The 14969-nt window shown below is 39.9% G+C and overlaps 1 protein-coding gene across 5 annotated transcripts in view; it reads left to right on the forward strand.

The window, feature by feature from the left end:
- Positions 1 to 14969, forward strand: part of COL4A3 (collagen, type IV, alpha 3 (Goodpasture antigen)) — a 130222-nt gene that overhangs the window by 45870 nt on the left and 69383 nt on the right. For all 5 annotated transcript variants that reach the window (XM_014531046.1, XM_014531045.1, XM_014531043.1 and 2 more), the window contains exons 2-3: positions 12764 to 12820; positions 14565 to 14654. In XM_014531046.1, the coding sequence (XP_014386532.1) occupies positions 12764 to 12820; positions 14565 to 14654 (147 nt within the window). The remainder of the gene's footprint in view (positions 1 to 12763; positions 12821 to 14564; positions 14655 to 14969) is intronic.

Genomic DNA, 14969 nt, shown 5'->3' on the forward strand with positions numbered 1-14969 from the left:
TCTGAATAGCACAACATACCTAAGTATCGTTGCTGATCAAGTTCATCCTATCATGTTGATGGCGTATCCCAATGGAGATGGCTTCTTCCAACAAGACAATGCGCCATGCCACAGTGCTTGTATTGTGCAGGAGTGGTTTCAAGAACATGAGGGAGACTTTACCTTGCTTAGGTGGCCCCCACAATCACCAGATCTCAATCCAATTGAGCATTTGTGGGACGAAGTTAAAAGAGCTATCAGGCAGCTGGTTCCACAACCATCAAATCTCACAGAACTGGACAGTGCTATTCATCAGGCCTGGTGTCAGATTCCTCGCATCACCTTTCAACATCTCGTGGAGTCAATGCCAAGAAGAATCGCTGCAGTACTGAAGGCAAAAGGTGGCCCAACGAAGTACTGATGGGGTGGTCATAATCTGGTCACTCAGTATACATAGTATATGTAATCATTTTGAATTCAAACTTTCCAGAATAGCTAAACCCCCTTTTATGGTTTCTAAAATGCAATCACAGATTTTAAAAAGATGTCATGACAGTGTAGTGATTGTGGGGGGTGGGGATGGAGGTAGAAGAGGGCTTAGAGAGGATAAATGGTGATGGAAAAATAAAATAATAAGTTGAAAATAAATAAAATCTATAGGATTACCAAAATAAAGAAGATATGAAAAACACTGCATTTTCTTAAATTAGGACATGATACTGATTACATCTCTGTCTTAAGAAACTAATTTAAATGTGCTTTTGTTGTTCTTTCTATAGCTTCCCTCCTAAACTAACAGTGAAGCAGGCTATCTACGTGCCCTCTCTGTGGATCCAAGCTGAACAATCAAACCCTATTTAGCAACGACTAAATAATATTTTCAATATTAAGAGAGAAGCAAAGCAAATATTAGGAAAGTGTGCAAATATAATCATCTCGGAGAGCTCCAAAAATGCTTAAAATTTAGACCTGAATTTCAATTGCTTTGCATTCTAAATTAGCATATTTTTGTCTACATATATTTTTTATTCTAAAATTAAGAATTTGTTCTAAATTAAGAATTAATAATAATTCCATTTCTCATATCCTTTTGTATTTTTACAAAACATATCACCATTGAGCAGGCTCATCTTCCCATCTAAGAAATAGCATAGGATGAAACCTCTGTCTTCTGACTCATTATTCCTCTTTCATCTTTGTCTTTTCAAAACACTTACTGTGCTGTCCAGCTCATGTGTCTGTTCTTATCTTAGTGTCCTTCCCATTTATACTAATACACTCTGCCCACTGGTGGATTTTTCCTCCCACTGCTAATCCCAAGGACTCTGGTGAATTCACCCATGGCTTTCTCGTTTGTCTACTCCTAAAATTTTGTTTACTTGGTATTAGTCACCTGCATGAGAAGAACAATTCAGTCAATCATCAAAATGTCTAAAGTATCCAAATGTTTGTTTTTCCAGAGACATAACTTACATTTTCCTATTTATTCTTGTATGATGTCTCACTCCAGCTGTCATCATTGTATGTATATGCTTATCTCTCTGTAATCTGTTTTCATTGCCATGAAGCATTGCATGGTACTTGGCATTTGCCCAGTTTCAGTGTTAACCTTTTGCTGCTTCAATAACAATCATATGTCTTACATCATTGTGTAAATTACACCTACCACCAACTTTATGCATGTAGTACCATGTAACCTATCTTTTATATGCGTGGCATTTACTGAGCATCTCCTTTTTATAATTGTAGCCCCAGTGCTATCTGGGAATACCCTGTCCTTTGTGGTTTAAAATGACTTGAAATTCTTTGAGTGCCATCTCAAATCCATGGGAAATCCAAATTCTGCTGATGATTTATGTAGCTTCCCTGGAGTATTTCTTTCTGATTTCCTGTACTTGCTGAAGACTGAATCTCACCAACAGTTCAGTTTCCACAGGATTCGTCCCTGCCTGGACCAGAGCAGGACAGAGTGCAGCTTGTTCAGTTTCCCCAGAATAAGGCAGCTTTTTTTTCTTCAATATTTTTATTGACTTTTAGAGAGAAAGGAAGAGAGAAGGAGAGAGAGAGAAACATCCATGTGGGAGCATTACATCGATGGGCTGCCACTTTCCATGCCCCCTACCGGGGATCAAGCCTGCAACCAGAGCATGTGCCCTGACAAGGCATCTAACTAGCAGCAACCTTTTGGTGAACAGATGATGCCCAACAAACTGAGCGACACCGGCCAGGGCCAGAATAAGGCAGTTTTATAGAACAAATTTAACTGAAGATTGAGAGACAACACTAAAGACTTGCACTGTATTTGTAATGTGCTTTTTCCTACCCTGGGTGATAAATGCAGGGGTATATGTTCTATTACTCTTTATACCTTTCCATGTATATGGACCCCTCCACCCCTGAAGGCCCATTAAGTCATGTGACACACCTATGGGAACAGTTTCCACCTGGGAGAACTGCTCCCCTTCCCCCCACTCCACGAGCTGTCCTTTGTCAGGTCTTGGAGAAAATTGCATGTCAACAAATAATTACAATGCAATTGGATATGTTGTAAGAGCACTTAGCACAAAACAGATGAGAAAGCAACTAACTACTTGTAGGATTAGAAAAGTGGTCTTCCAGAAAGAGGTAACCTTTGAACTGCTCCAAGAGGGGCAGGACTTAGACAAGCTGAGCAAGGGGAATGAGCAGTGGGCATTCAGGCCAGAGAAGGGCCGCATGGAAAAGCACAGGAATGTGAAAGAGCGCTTGGGGTGACCAGTGGCCTCTGAGGCGGGGTCAGTAGTGAGGACCAGAATACAGAAAGCCTCTTACACCACGCTGATGAGTTTAGACTTGACACTGCTGGCCATAGGGAATGAAGAAATGATTTTAATCAGAGAAGGGGCATAATGGGGACTTTACTTGGGGTTGATAATTAATCCCAGCTATCCTCTATTTTTAATAGTAAATTGTTTTCTTATTTCACAAATTGTAAATTGTGTTTTTTCTCTTCTATATTCTCACTGTACCACAGAAGTTAGGATAATAGTTTTCTAGAGGAGTCTTAGTTCCTGATTAATGCTTGATATGCAAAGGAGATTCTTAATCTCTTTTTCAAATGCAGGTTCTAGGTCCTCAGACCTACTCCCTGGACATGGGCTCCTGGAAAAAGTAAGATCCCTAGGGGCTTCGGGTAATTCATGGATACTAAACATTGAGAACCTATTTCTATTAGAATGTCATGAAACTAAAGAGGCAGATTTTACTTAATTACAATCTGATTTGAACTGGTGTCATCAAAGAAGTGTGTTAATCCTAACAAATGCAGCAAAAACATCCCAAACATTTCTATCATACATTTGAAAAAGCAAATTCAGGGTATCAGATTGCCTTCTTATTCTTTAGAGTTATATTAGTGATTTACTGGCTTATGTCCAGCCCCAATCAGCATGAATTGGACAGCACCTACAGTCCTCTCCTTCTAAGGGAGAAGATAGGTTCATAGTGGTGACCAACCCCAGCTAGGAATTGTGTCATAGCCCAATTCAGCCATAAATATTATTCTCCTCTAAAGTGATCACCCCTGAGACAAAGCTCCCAGACTTATTGGGCCCTGGTTCTCCAATCTGCCAAAACTCTGTGCAGGAGAGCTAACATGCAGCGAGGCTCTGCTTTTACATCTGCACAGTCTCACCAAGCTGCTGGCAGCTCATCTGCCCAAGGGCAAATGAGAAGTTTTGGGCTCCACATAAAATCTGGACCAACCTCAGAATCAGTATAAGACAGATGAACCCTAAGGCCTCTTGCAGTCTTCATGTTCTCTGAGTTACGACATCAGATGAGTGCATAGCAAGTGAGAGGTCAGGCAACCTCTAGGCTTTACCTTGGTCTGCAAAGAATTGTCAGCGTAAAGTTTTTCTCATCAACTGCCTGAATCTTTTCTTTAAAATTTTCCTATGTTTATTCTCACAGTACTTTTTTCTACCAGGAAGTCCACATGAAATTGGTAGTTTTCCAAATTGGAGGAAAGCGTCACTTCAGATGAACTTGAGAAAATAATAAATTGTAGGACTTCAAATGTAAAATAAGAGGAAATTTTCTGCTTTTGAAATGAACTTTCTTTTTTGTTGTTCTAAATGAACTTTATTTTTTCCTGTTCATTTATAGTGAAGTAAAGTAGACAGATAGTAAAAAAAAATAAAAATAAATACTATAAAATACTAAAAGTAATGATAAAATACATGCACTATTAAAGACTTAGAACAAAAACAAAGTTCCTCTCCTGGCTGCATTCTCCCAACTTCCTCTCCACAGAGGCAACCACTTTCAACTCCTGTAGCTGTTTCTTCCATTATTGACCTCCATATTTCTGGAAAAAAAACAAAAAACAAACAAACAAAAAAAACAGGCTTATAAAGCTATTTCCCGATTTCCCAATTTAGTATTATTGACTGACTTGCCTTCTGATAGCTGAGGACTTTTCCATGATCCACTGCCCTCCTTTTTCTCAAACCTTTCCAACATGCTCATATCCTAACTTTTGTTAAATCATTAGTGTGTGTTTATGAAAATTTGTTCACTGCTCAGCCACTACTTATTTTTTTTTCTTTTTTTTATTTCTTAAAGTATTACAAAGAGTATTACACATGTCTCCTTTTTTCTCCCCCTTGACATTCCCCCGGCTTCCCCCACCCCGCAGTGTCTTGTGTCCAACAGTTATTCTCATATGCATGCATATAAGTCTTTCGGTTGATCTCCTACTCCCCTCAACCCTCCCCAGCGTTCCCACTGTAGTTTGACATTCTGCTCAATGCTGCTCTGCCTCTGTATCCATTTTTGTTCATCAGTCTATAATGTTTCTTATTATCCATAAATGAGTGAGTTCATGTGGTATTTTTCTCAGCTTCCCAGGGGCCGTCTCAGTCTCACAGGGGCCATCTCAGTCTCACAGGGGCCGTTTCAGCCTCACAGGGGCCGTCCCAGCCTCACGGGGGCCGTTTCAACCTCACTGGGGCCCTTTCAACCCCACCAGGGCCATCTTGACTTCACCAGGGCCGTCTCAACCTCAACGGGGCTGCAGCCACTACTTCTTATGTTTGTAGAGTTTCCCAGACAAACTTCTGTTTTTCCGGAAGTTTTAAATTTTCTACTATCACACCCATCAGACTATTTTCTTGTTTTCTTGGTGTCCTGGGGCGGCCCCCACACCGTGGCTCCAATCAGAGTCAGCTGTACCAGTCCTCCTGAGACAGACTTCCCGAGTTAGAGTCTCTCCTGGGCACCATGTCCTTCCCTTTCTTGGCCAATTCCCCTTTTGGTGGAGCACATCCTCCAGTGGTTTTCTATGAATGGGTGCCTGTAAGGTAATATCTTTGATTCATTACATATCTGAAAATGTCTGTGTTTCCTCAAACACTGGATCAGTTGGTGCGTAAAGTCTGAGTTGAAGATCCATTTCCCTTAGAATTCTAAAGGCCTACTGCCATATCTCCCTGTGGTATTATTACACTTGACACATCCAAGGCCATGTTGATTACACTACTTTTATATGTGACTTTTGTTACTTACTTCTAGGATCTTTGTCTCCAGGGTTCTGGAATGTTGTGATAACGTGCCCCAGGTGCCTGCACTTATGAGAGGATGACATTTAGTGGACTCTGTTTATCTGAACATTTGACATTTTTACTTTAAAAAATGTTTTCATTTATTATTTCTTTGATAATTTTATCCTTTCTTCTCTCTCTCTGTTGTTTTTCAGAAACTCCTGTTGGTCAGACACTGGGCATTCCGGACTGATCCCTAAACCTTCTTAGCTTTTTTCCCCCTGATTGTTTATCTCTTTTCCTTTTGTTTTATTTTCTGGGAAAATCTCCTGAATCTCTCTTTCATCATTTTCATCAAATTTTTAATTTTAGGTAGACCCCTGTATTATTTATTACTGCCTAAAAAATTGTCCCAAAATTTTGCAGTTGAAAGCAGCAAACACTTACTAGTATTACCTCATACATTTTCTGAGGGTCAGGGATCTGGGAGCAGCTTCGCTGGGTGGTGCTGTCTCAAGGTCTCTCAAGGGGCTGCAGTCAAGCTGAAGGTTGGGGCAGTGGTCACCTAAGGCTTGATAGGGTTGGAAGGTTAACTTGCAAGATAGCTCATTTGCAGGACTGTTATCAGGGGGCTCAACTCCTCAAGACTTTGGCCTCTTCATAAGGCCTTGACTTGACATGCAGTTAGCTTCCTCAGAACAAGTAATCCAAGAGAGAAAACGGACATCACAATGTCTTTTTATGACTTAGTCTCAGAGGTGACATAGCATCACGAATGCCCTATTTTATTGGTCATACAGACCAACCCTGATCCAGTGTGGGAGGAGACTATACAAAGGCATGGACCCCAGGACAAGGGATTATGGGGAGCACCTCAGAGTCTGGCTACCACAGCTCTGTATTTCAACTTTGGTTGTTTCCTTTCTCTTCCTCCTCTGCCTGTGCCCCCCTTTTTGGAGCTGCCTAAGTTGGGACTCTTCCATGACCCCAATCCAAATACAGTTGACCCTTGAACAACATGAGTTTAACTGCACAGGTCCATTTATACATGGATTTTTTTTCAATAAATATTGTAAATATATTTTCTCTTCTTTATAATGTTCTTAATGACATTTTCTTCTTTAAATGTTTTATTGATTAAGTTATTACATGTGTCCTTATCCCCATGTTACCCCCCATTCCCCCCAATCATGCCCTCACCCCCTGTTGTCTGTGTCCATTGGTTAGGCCTATATGCTTGCTTATAAGTCCTTTGGTTGATCTCTCCCCCTTACCCCCACCCTCCCCTACCTTCCCTCTGAGGTTTGACGGTCTGATCGATGCCTCTCTGTCTCTGGATCTGTTTTTGTTCATCAGTTTATGTTCATTATATTCCATAAATGAGTGAGATCATGTGATATTTATCTTTCTCTGACTGGCTTATTTCACTTAGCATAATGCTCTCCAGTTCCATCCATGCTGTTGCAAATGGTAAGAACTCCTTCTTTTTTACCACAGCATAGTATTCTATTGTGTAGATGTACCACAGTTTTTTAATCCACTCATCTGCTGATGGGCACTTAGGCTGTTTCCAAATCTTAGCTATGGTGAATTGTGCTGCTATGAACATAGGGATGCATATATCCTTTCTAATTGGTGTTTCTTTAATGATATTTTCTTTAGCTTAATTTATTGTGAGAATACAGTATGTTATACATACAACATACAAAATATATGTTGTTGTTTTTTAAATATATATTTTATTGATTTTTTACAGAGAGGAAGGGAGAGGGATAGAGAGTTGGAAACATCGATGAGAGAGAAGCATCGATCAGCTGCCTCCTGCACACCTCCTACTGGGAATGTGCCTGCAACCAAGGTACATGCCGTTGGCCGGAATGGAACCTGGAACCCTTCAGTACCCAGCCTGCCGCTCTATACAGTGAGCCAAACCGGCTAGGGCTACAAAATATATGTTAATTGACTTCTATGTTATCAGTATGGCTTTTGCTTAGCAGAAGACCATCAGTAGTTAAGTTTGGGGGGAGTCAAAAGTTATATGCAGATTTCTAATTGCACAGGGGTCAGTGCCCCTAACACCTGCATTAAAGGTCAACTATAGTATTAAATGGTGTCTCTTGGCTCCTGCTCCCCATTTTGTATAGTAACCAAACTCCAGGTATCACAGTAGGCTGCCAGACTTAGTCCAGCTTCTCAGGCATCAGCCCTCCCACTGCTTTCTGTTGCCATTGCATTTTGCTCCCCAGAAACACTTATCTTGTTTTTGAATCTATTTATTTTCTATTTTCTCTTTTTATATCTTACTTTTATTGGAACAAAGAAAATGTGCCAAAGCAATAACAAAGCTTCCAATCGCCATCCATCTTCCAAAAGTTAATTGGCACTTTTTATCTGTTTTAGTCTTTTCACCTGTTTTCCTTATCTTTGGGTTGATACATTTTTTATTCTTTACTTTCTTTTTTATCCATCATCTTATTCTGGTTTTCAAAAGGAACAGACACAAATAAAGGTATTTAATCAACTCTCTTTCTAGCTTAACTCTTCCATACATAAGTGAGCCTGTTTCTTCTGCTTAGCATGCAGAATAATATGGCTACTCAAGCAGTGTCCATATTTTCAAATCATGTGACATCAGAGTCTTTTCTAGAATCCAAATAAGACTTCCATTTGAAAAGGTGGTCTTGTCTTATGGGTGATGCTCAGTCAGTGCTCCGAAAATGTTAACTATCGCTATCATTTTGGTACTGATCAGGGCAAGAAATAAACACCTAACAGCCCAAGTTCATGATTATAGACTTAAATATCACTCACTGCATTATGGAAGATGTAAAACTCCCTGAACGTATTGTTCATTCCCAAATGTAGCAGGGACCTCTGAGTCAGCACCAATGATCTGTATGCTTGCTGTCATCCAGAAAATCACAAATAGGCAGCTGGGTTAGATGTCTAGACTGGGGGGTGTCTCTCTGGACAGCAGTTGAAAGATAGGAAGTGGCAGTTGCAGAGAGATTTCTGTGATATCCAAGTATGGGGACAGGGGCTCAGGACGGGGAAGAAGGGGGCCCCTGAAAAAGCAGCACAAGGATGGCACCCCTCTTTACTGGGGGGCGTGTTGTCAAGGCTCAGGGGCAATTATTTAAGGCAGATATGGGTGGAAGGTCAAAGAACAGCCCATGGACTCTGTCTGGCACAGCTGCCCGCACATGGTTGATGCTTTTCACACACAAAAACTTTTGCCTCTGGCTATTGGCTGGGCAGAGGGTCAATAAATATATTGCAAAATCAACAGGCCTGCTCAGTAGAGTGTGAACCAACTTTGAATGTTGCCAACTTCCCCTTATGCTAACCCAGGCTGGGCTGGGCTGGGCTGGGCTGGGCTGGGTGTGGGGGAGGAGAGATTGAACAGAGGGCAGCAGAATGCATGTAAACTGGTCACGGGCTGTTCTGAGAGTAGAAAGAGAAAATATCTGAAATTATTCAAAAATTAGTTCCTGGCCTATTTATAAACAAACAAACAAACATGTGTGCATAATTAGATCCTTTATTAGTTTGAGGAATAAAAAGATAATTTTTTACTGCCTGCCAGACACAGCTCCTACCTGCAGTCTAGTAAACATAATAAACCTCAACTCATGAGCATTTAAAAATAGCAATATTAAGTTACTAAGTTAGTAAAAGCCCACACTGTTGGTAGCCCACAGAAACAGCTGTGGGGGAGGAAAGAGTTTTCCTCGATCCTCTTAGGGTCCCTGGCTGACCTGAAAATTAAAGCGACATTCAGATTAACAGGAGAAAAACACACACATTTTTTAATTAAATTTTTGCATGTGTGTGGGAGCCTTCACAAGAGAATGAAGACACTAAGAAGTGACCAGAGCAGGGAGCTTTGAGATCTTTTGGACAAAGAAACAATATATTTGTGAAGAACTGACAAGACAGTAAAGATGTAACTAGGAAGAGAAGGGTGAGTTTACCAAGGTTTATTGGCAGATCCCGATGGTGCCATCTCTGGGCTGAGTCTGTTCCAGTACACATCTTATGTACTTGTCTAAGTACTTTAACAGTGTTAACCCATTTGACCCCATTTTACAGATGCAGAAACTGAGGCACTAGAGATCACATAGAGTCACACAGGTGACTTGGCAGAGCTGGGATTCAGGCCCAGGATGTCTCCTCTTAACCCCTCTGCCATATGGACCTGCAGGCAATATATGGGCCTTCATGAGCACAGCAGGAATTGAGACAAAGAGAAAAGTGCAAGAGACAACTGACCAGCATTTCTGGAATTGCCTGCTGCCTTTGTAAAATATATTTGATTGGCACTTTTCATTTATAAGCATTATGCACTGTTGGAGTCTCAATCTAATATTATATTAAGCAAACAAAGTGTGTGTGTGCTCATATACACATAATATTTGCTTAATTGACTAATATATATTTAATCTACTCTAAGAGTACTATTAATGTCTGTAGTTAACACAGTTGTAGTTGAACCAAAATACTTCTCAGTTTGCTTACCATTGGTCTTAGAATGAAGACCAGCTCTCTGGCACTAGCCAACCCCCTTCAGGAGGAAATTCTGGGAAGACCACAGCTAGTTCCGCCTGACAGAAGGAAGGGTTGCACAGTAGCATGTCTGTCCTTTGCCATAGGATATTGCAGCAAAACAAGAAAGAAGGGTAGTCTCCATTGACTATTATACTCAGTGCAGGGCACTGGCTCTGCAGAGCCTTATGGCAGCACCTCAAGTCCTTTTCACAAAAAACACCTTGAGACAGAGCTTAGCATCTTCTTTTACAGATGAGGTAGCTTGGAAGGATTAAGTAATTTGTCCAAAGCTCTAGTACAGTGATGGCGAACCTATGACACGTGTATCAAAGGTGACACGCGAACTCATTTTTTTGGTTGATTTTTCTTTGTTAAATGGCATTTAAATATATAAAATAAATATCAAAAATATAAGTCTTTGTTTTACTATGGTTTCAAATATCAAAAAATTTCTATATGTGACACGGCACCAGAGTTAAGTTAGGGTTTTTCAAAATGCTGACACGCCGAGCTCAAAAGGTAGGTAGCTGGAAACCTGGGGATAGCTCCTTTGTAGACCTGACCTACATGAGCACACAAACAATTTATTTGCTTAATAAAATATTGGTTTGAGACCCCAGTGGTACATGATGCTTTTAAATGAAAAACCTGTGATTTCTGGAATTTCAAAACCTCTTAAAATTCTCCACTATCAATGTTTATTTTGCATTCAAAGTAAGGTTATTGTCATAAAAAATGAATGTGACTGTTAAAAGAATGAGTTTCACAAGTTTAACTGTTAAATATGCAAAAGTGCTAAAACATCGCCATAACTTTGGTCACTTCCTGATGTGTTAATGGTTAGCACATAAGAACATTATTACGAGCTTTCAGTTCAAGACAAATGATTTCTTCGTGATGGAAACGAAAAGGTATTTTATTGTTTGAAGAGGAAAAATAATAAAAATATTGCTTAAGAAATATCCATTAGTTATGCCTTCTTAGTATTGGCATTTGGCCAAACTGGTTTTTAATGGATTTAGCAATTAAATAGTAATTAATGGGTTTTAGTTCATTAATATATTCATAGCACTTCACAAATGGGCCCAAAAACGTGAATTAAAATTAATGAAAATAAAAATATGGTCACTGTGCCCTGGCTGGTTAGAGTGTTACTACTTACTCTGAAAGTCATGGTTAGAGTGTTGTTACTTACTCTGAAAATCACGGGTCTCTATTCCTGATCAGGGGGCACATCAGGATTCAGGTTCCATGCCCTGTTAGGGATTGTGCGGGAGGCAACTGACTAAAGTTTCTCACATCAATGTCTCTTTCTCTTTCTCCCTCTCTGTTCCTCTCTCTCTAAAATCAATAAGAAATATATATCCAGGTGAGGATTATATATATAGCTGCTGTATCTTTTGGCTAAGCAATCTTTGAACCAGGAGGTCACTGTTTGATTCCTGGTCGGGGCACATGCCCAGATTGTGGGCTCGATCCCCAGTGTGGGGTGTGCAGGAGGCAGTTGATCAATGACTCTCTCTCTCCACATTGATGTTTCTATCTCTATATCCCTTTCCCTTCCTCTCTGGTAAAAAAAAATACCAACTATCCAAACCTTGGGGAAAATACAGACTTTTCTTTTCAATCAGTTGCTCTCTATTCATATAGATTATGATGTACTAGTATGAAAATGTGGTGAGGATACATGGAGAATGTCTGAAATTGCTATGTACTCCCTCTTTTGAATGACAGCATAGTCTACTGCCCTATATTCAGGAAATATGTTCAATTAAAGATTTTTTGTTTGCATATTTTTATTTTGATTGCACAACTTTGGGACTTTGGGACTACCTGAGGCAATTTTTTAAAAATTTTCTTCCCAGTCAGTACATCTCCCACCCTTGCCCAGCCTCTGCTGTCAGTTAATTTTTTTTGAGGGGTTGGAGGCAGTGTAAGGGAAGAGAACACATTTTAAGTTATTATTAACCCAAAAAAGAAAGATAAATATGTAACCATAGAATGTGTATCAAAACAAATTTTAAATCCACTAGATGAAAATATCTCGGTTTGGTTCCTCTACTGGCCTTCATCAGAATTGGCATGTGCATACGTGTGAAAGCTGGGGTTGTGTGTCAAAGTGACTAGTTAGGGAGGTAAGAGCTGCTAAACTCACAGTTCAGTTTTTGTTTTTTAATAAGAACACTTTGATATTAGCATTAGTGAATTAGTTTGTTTTTCTCTTTAAAGACACATCATGGGTATTGATCATCTTTTCTCCGCCTTGAATTATTTCAAGAAAAGAAAACCTTAGAATCAACCTCAGAAGATGCCACCAATTAATATATCCAGATACATACATGTACATTATGCTGAACTTACAACACTTGCCAATATCAGACCACGTTCTGCCTACAACAATGGCAATCTCATATGGTTCCACTATATATTGTTAAAAAAAAAAAAAAGGACAGTTGGCTTTTTTCCATGAATAAATTTCTTAAAATCCTTAAATACCATGAGAATGATGTATATTCACCTGACAGTTCTTCCATATGCAACAGCTTCACCCTTATCTACTCTATTTCTATTGATACATGGCCACAGCATCTCATCACTTCTAACGATCAGTGTTCAACGCTTTAAGAATAGAAAACTATGTTTGCTTTTACCCAGTCAGTTGGGACTTACTAAGCTGTTTTCACCCAAAACCCTTTCTCTTTCCCTCTTCCTAGGGCTGTGTCTGCACGGACAAAGGCCAGTGCTTCTGCAGTGGGACCAAAGGGGAGAAGGTAAAAGTAAAACTTTAATTTGGCTTCTTTTCTCTTTGGAGCTCATCATGGAGCTCACACTCTTCTTTCATTAAGGGCAGGAAGATCAGCAGTGTGTCCTTCCATTCCCCAAATCCAATGTTAAAGTAATTGTATGTAAAAGTTAACCTGAAAAAAAAAAGTGAGGGAGGGCCTTAGAGGAGCTTCAGATAACTTGTGTAAATACAGGCAGTGATTTTTAACTCTCTTGGCCTGTCAAGGAGAAATGGCAAGTTAGAGAAAAGGAAAGTTGATGTATACCCTATTTACAATTTTGCTAACCACGAGAGAACAACTGGAAATAACTTAATTCACTCACTTAGACACAAACTAAACATTGAAGCGCTCAAATTTTAAGTCCTTCGGCGTTGATGCAGGCCCGCCCCCTGGTGGAAGGATCCTGTAGCAGCGCTCTACTTGAGGCAAACATTTAGCAGAGGGAAGTGGCTCCATTGCAGAATTCAAGGGGGCTAGGGGAGGAGGGAATGCGGTGAAATCTCATTAATTCGCTCCATTAACTTGCAATCTGTGATAATTAAGACAGAGGCAGAACTAAAGTTGTGTCTTTGTTCACAAAACCCTTTCCTCAGATGCACTAATGATTTACTTAACAATATTGAAAGGTGACTGCTTAAAGTATTTTGAAAAGAATATATTTTAAGCTCTCTAGATAAAATAATTTACATATAATTTATATGATCACTATAATAGCTATTATTATATTTATTTTAAATTATTTTAAAATTTCTGTGTAGTTGATTTAGGATTTTTCTCCAGAAGCTATTATATTCAGATTCATGATGGAAACTATGATTCATTCTCACATTCTAGAAGCAGTATTGAATCCCCTACTGTGTTCAAGATGCTATTTTAGGATGTGTGAAGGAACTTGAGTATTGAGAGGAGTCTAGCAAATTCTTTTATTTCTCTTTTTATTGGGTGTATGCTCTCTCTGTCTCTCACTCTCTCTTTAAAAATATAATTTGCCAATTGTGTAACTAAATTGACCGAATTAACTGGTGGCCTTCACTGTTAAAGAGTAAGTCCAGGATCCACTTCCATTGGAAGATTCTTTGTTGGCAGAGAACCATGTAACACATTTGGCCTAAATTACTTACACTCACTCATTACTAGGGGCTTTCCCATATCATCTGACTCTTTCTAAAAAAAAAAAAAAAAAAAAAAAAAAAAACTATTTAGCTCACACTGATACTTATGCCACCCTTGACATATCTCTTGCACAAATATCATATTGAATTACGAATTCCTCTGTAATCAAGAAAGAACTAAGACCTACTGCCTGCATGTTGTTCTTTGCAAGCTACAGAGCAGTTATGTACACTCCCAACAGCATTCCTGCACCTTGTCCTCACTCTCTCCATCTCTCAACAAACACACTACTGACCTCAATCTTTCTAACTGGGTTTCCCCTTCATTCTGGATTTTATTTTTCTTTCTCTCCCTGTTCAGTTACCTCTGCCATTTGGGCTAAAGTTCTTACAGATCAAGGGCCAGCACTTCCAAGCCTATAGACAATGCTAATAGCCGGCAGCTTTTTAGTTACTGATCCACTCACTGCTGAGGGCTGATTTTTGTTTACATCTAAGGGGGGAAATATGCAAAAACGTTATCAAGTCATAAAGGGGGAAAAACAATGGTTAAGGCTGTGTATGTTGTTGAAGAGTTTCTGTTCTGTGTGTTTCTCCTCTTGTTTTCATTTTAATAGGGAGAGAAAGGTCTTCCTGGACCCCCTGGTTCTCCTGGCCTGAAGGGATTCCCAGGTCCTGAAGGCTCACCTGGACCACAGGGACCCAAGGTACATCAGCCTGCAAGATTGAGGAATACTCAGCCCACCCCCCTTCTTTATGCCTACCCTCTGGGCTCCTGAGAACATGGAGAGAATTCCACATCTTAGCCGATGGCAAATTCCTGCTTACCCTCACAACGGCATCCTCGCCCAAGACCATCGCAAACGATCATTATTATCTTCAAATCCCCTAACTCAACTTCCTCCTCCCAATCTACACAGCTTCTGCGTCTGCATCAGCTCCTACTTTCTTCTCTTCTACATGGAAAGATGAGTTCTTTTCACCTTCCATTCAGGACCAACAACCCCCCCCCCCCCCCCCCC

This window comes from Myotis brandtii, unplaced genomic scaffold, assembly GCF_000412655.1.
Source record: "Myotis brandtii unplaced genomic scaffold, ASM41265v1 scaffold79, whole genome shotgun sequence".
In the NCBI taxonomy this organism is placed as follows: Eukaryota; Metazoa; Chordata; class Mammalia; order Chiroptera; family Vespertilionidae; genus Myotis; species Myotis brandtii.